General features: G+C 43.2%; 1 protein-coding gene across 1 annotated transcript; it reads right to left on the reverse strand.

The window, feature by feature from the left end:
• Positions 1–204: 204 nt before the first annotated feature.
• On the reverse strand, positions 205–624 carry LOC118491478 (uncharacterized mitochondrial protein AtMg01250-like). The gene has a single exon (XM_035989297.1). It carries the CDS (start codon positions 622–624, stop codon positions 205–207), a length of 420 nt encoding a protein of 139 aa, XP_035845190.1.
• Positions 625–3,886: the final 3,262 nt, after the last annotated feature.

The raw sequence follows: 3,886 nt of genomic DNA on the forward strand, positions 1-3,886 counted from the left end.
AAACCAGTAAACTCTCTAACACCGATTTGATAAGGGTAACCGACCCCCTATGGACAGAGAATTAGCTTTCCAGGAGGATAGGCGATTCTGGAAAATATTCACAATCGGGTCCCAATTTTTAATACGGTTCATGTTGGCGCCCAAAGGAATTTCCAAGTATTTAAAAGGGAAATCCCCTTTTAAACAGCCCACCAAAGCCGCCATTTAGGAACTCTCCTCTTCTTCCACTCCTACACCAAACAGGTTCAGGTTCGATTTGTGGAAATTAATTTTCAAGCCGGAACACGCGTAAAAAACCCTTAGAATTCTGGCCACTACTTTAACGTTCTCCTTCTCCCATTCGCCGATAATCAACGCGTCGTCCGCATATAGGAGGTGAGAAATCACCAGGCCCCCGTTAGGAAGACGAATCCCCTCAAAATTCCCCGTATCACAAGCTTTATTAACCATACACGAGAACACTTCCATGACGATAAGAAACAGGAATAGCAAAAGAGGATCACCTTGCCGGATCCCTTTATGACATTGGAACTCGAACGCTGGCGACCCATTGACTAGAACCGAAGACCTAGCTGAAACAAGCACGCCTTTAACCCAATTACACCACTGCTGAGAGAAACCCATTTGCTCCAAGATATTTAACAAGAAATCCCAGTTAACGTTGTCATACGCCTTTTCGAAGTCATTTTGAACACAAACGCTTTCCTTCCCGTCTTCTTCAACCAAGACAACACCTCGTTAAAGACCAGAGGGCTATCTAGGATGTATCTGTTTTTAATAAAAGCGGATAGAGACTCCGTCACCACCTTCCCAATCACCTTCTTAAGCCGATTCGCTAAAATCTTCGAGATCACCTTACTTATTAACCCCACCAAATTAATCGGTCTGTAGTCCTTAAGGCTAAACGGGTCATTTAACTTGGGCACGAGCGTAATGAAAGACGAACGGGCTCCCTTATTGATTGACCCCGTTTCATGAAAATGCGCCATAATGTCTCTAAAGTCACCTTCAAATAACCCTCAAAAATGCTTTAGGAAATTAAAGTTAAAACCATCAGGACCCGGTGCTTTATCCCCCCATACTCAAATACCGCCTCTTTAATTTCACTGACTGAGAACTGCCCCGAAATGCTATTAGACTCCTCCACCGAAAGCTTGTTCAAACCGTAACACTCTATCTTGGGTCTGTTAGTAACCGATTCAGCAAAGTGATCTCGAAAAAAGCCAAAAATTTTTTTTTTAATGGCCTTAGGGTTCGAAACCCAGACACCACCAATATAAAGGCCTGGAATACCATTAATTTTCTTTCTATTATTGATCAATCTATGAAAGAATGTCGTATTTTCATCCCCCTCTAGAGCCCATCGACACCGCGATTTTTGCCTAATATCCATGGCTGCCAGAAGGTCCCAGTCCTTAATGTTTTTAAGACATTCCTCCTTAATCCACGTCTCTTCTTCATTGAGAACCCTTTCTTCACTCAATTTATCCAATTTTTCAAATTCATCTTTATCCCTTAAGTAATCTTCCTTCCTTTTATCCAACATAGTCTTTCTCCAAGTTTTTATACAATCCCTTATGTGCCTAAGCTTCAAAGAAAGGATCACGTCCGGATCACCCCCATTATTAACAAAGAACCAGCTGCATTCTCCACTACTCTATCGAAACCATCCACCCCAAGCCACGAATTAAAGAACCTAAAATGACTAGTGGTGTTCAAAAAAATCCGGGTTTGAAACCAAACCCGCAATATTCGAAAAATTCGTATCTTAGTATCTGAATTTCGGATATCCGAAGAAAATCGGATAATCCGAATTTTTGGATTCGGATATTGATTTCTAAGATTTTCGGATAGTCTGATTATCTGATATCTGAAAACTAAAAAAGTATTACATATATATTATATGAGTACTATGTTTAGTTTAAAATATAGTAAAAATATTAAATAATCGGATTCAGATGTGGATTTATGAATGTTTTTTTTTTTCAATGTTGAAAATTCGAATATAAGTTTAGTTTTAATCTATGCATGAAATGGACTTTTTGCTTTTTTTTATAAATTCGGATATCCATTTAAATAAAAGAACCAGTATCTGACAATCGGATATCCGAAATTTCAGATACGGATTCGGATATTAATATTCATTATCCGAAAACCGGATAATCTGTAGGAACCGTTCGCGTAATTTAAATAAAATAAAACAAATTTTATTTGAAGATTACAATACGGAAATTAAGAAAGCAGAAATACTATTACAATTACAACTGAAATAAAGGAAATACAAGAAAAGTATTAAATCGAAGACTGAGGCACGTGTTCAACACGCTTCCCTTAAAACAAATTCCGAGTCTCCCAGGAGTACTCGTTTTGTTTCCCAGGGTACAACAACCGGAGCAGTAGTACTGCCGGAGCTGACCTACAACCCGAAGGCTACCTTGAAGAGAGCAAGTAGAAGATCAGAAAGCTGTTGAGAGAAAGTTGAATTTGCTGTTGTGTTGCTAGTCTGTTCTGCAGTGACTAATACAGCCTCTGATTCGAAACAGCCAAAAACAAATTAAATGGGAGAAATAAATTGCATTAAACGTCTTCAATGCAATTTAATCCGTCATTTAATTCTTAGTCAAAACCGTTTGACTCGGCGGTTTCAAAGCTGAACTGTAACTGCACTGTCATTCAATGCTGGAAGCATCTGTGCGCGCGCGCACCCCTTGCGCGTGCAAGTCTGCACGCTCATGCGCCATTTTAGCTCACTCCCATGCGCGCGTGCGCCACACTGACTCAGGCCCATGCGCGCCTGCGCCACGTCACCTGTGAGCCTATACGAGCACGCCACACAGCCGCGCCATATTGCCTCACTCTGGTGCGCCGCGCACGTCACATCAGGCCCCATGCTCCATGCGCGCAACCGCGCGCCTTCATGCCACATGTACCCACGTGCGAACTGCCACGTCATGCGCCTATGCGCGCAGACCCATCTGGGTCATGCGCCTCGAACCCGCGCGCCACATCAACCACTTGGTCCTTGCAGCCCCTGTGATCCACCACGCGCACGTTGACAAAAATACAAAGGCGGCTCTCAAGCGACTCGTGGCGATGCGCCATCAAAGCACCACATTGGGCCTCATCGCCCATGCCACGCGCGCGTGCGAGTGTACGTTAGGGTGCTCCGCACCCTTCGCGAGTACACTTAGTGTGTACTTCCATGAAACAATAAGGATGGAGAGTTCCCACTTAAATACCCATTTAAGTTTCATCTCTCCTCCTATGTGGGACATGGTACCACTTTCCCTTTTGTTTCAGCATTCAATGGTTCAAACACCAAACTTTGAGCATCGATGTCTCATTCATCTTAGCTCCATTTTGAACGTGGTTTAGTATCGCCATAGAACACAAACCCACAAATAAATATATAAAGATACCTCTATTTCTTATATTTATATCTAGTCCAAAATAGGAAAAAAAATCATTTTCCCGGATAAATACGGGGAGCATGCGTTACACTGTAGAGAGTTACCGGGGTTTAAGTATCGCCATGACTTTGTGCGAGACGCGTTAATGGATATTCTCAGACGAGCAGGGATCTTGGCGAAAAAAGAGGCACCGGTTAATTTTCTTACAGACCCGTCGGAGGGGAGATCCACCCTACGCCCAGCTGACGTGCTAGTTTTTGGTTGGGAGAGCGGGAAACATGCTTGTGTCGATCTCACAGGTGTATCCCCACTAGTCGGGTTCCGGGAAAATGGGTTTGGGCGGGGCAAGCGGTACTGAAAGCAGAGTCAAAGAAGGTGGAAAAGCATGCGAAAGCTTGTGAGGATAATCAACATGCCTTTGTCCCCCTGGCGTTTGACACGTTCGGCTCCTTGGCACCGGAGGCAGTTCAATTCTT

The sequence above is a fragment of the Helianthus annuus genome, chromosome 4, assembly GCF_002127325.2.
Source record: "Helianthus annuus cultivar XRQ/B chromosome 4, HanXRQr2.0-SUNRISE, whole genome shotgun sequence".
NCBI lineage: Eukaryota > Viridiplantae > Streptophyta > Magnoliopsida > Asterales > Asteraceae > Helianthus > Helianthus annuus.

Coding starts and splice junctions, on each gene's coding strand:
- LOC118491478 (XM_035989297.1), bottom strand. CDS start 624: ATGGGTTTCTCTCAGCAGTGGTGTAATTGGGTTAAAGGCGTGCTTGTT.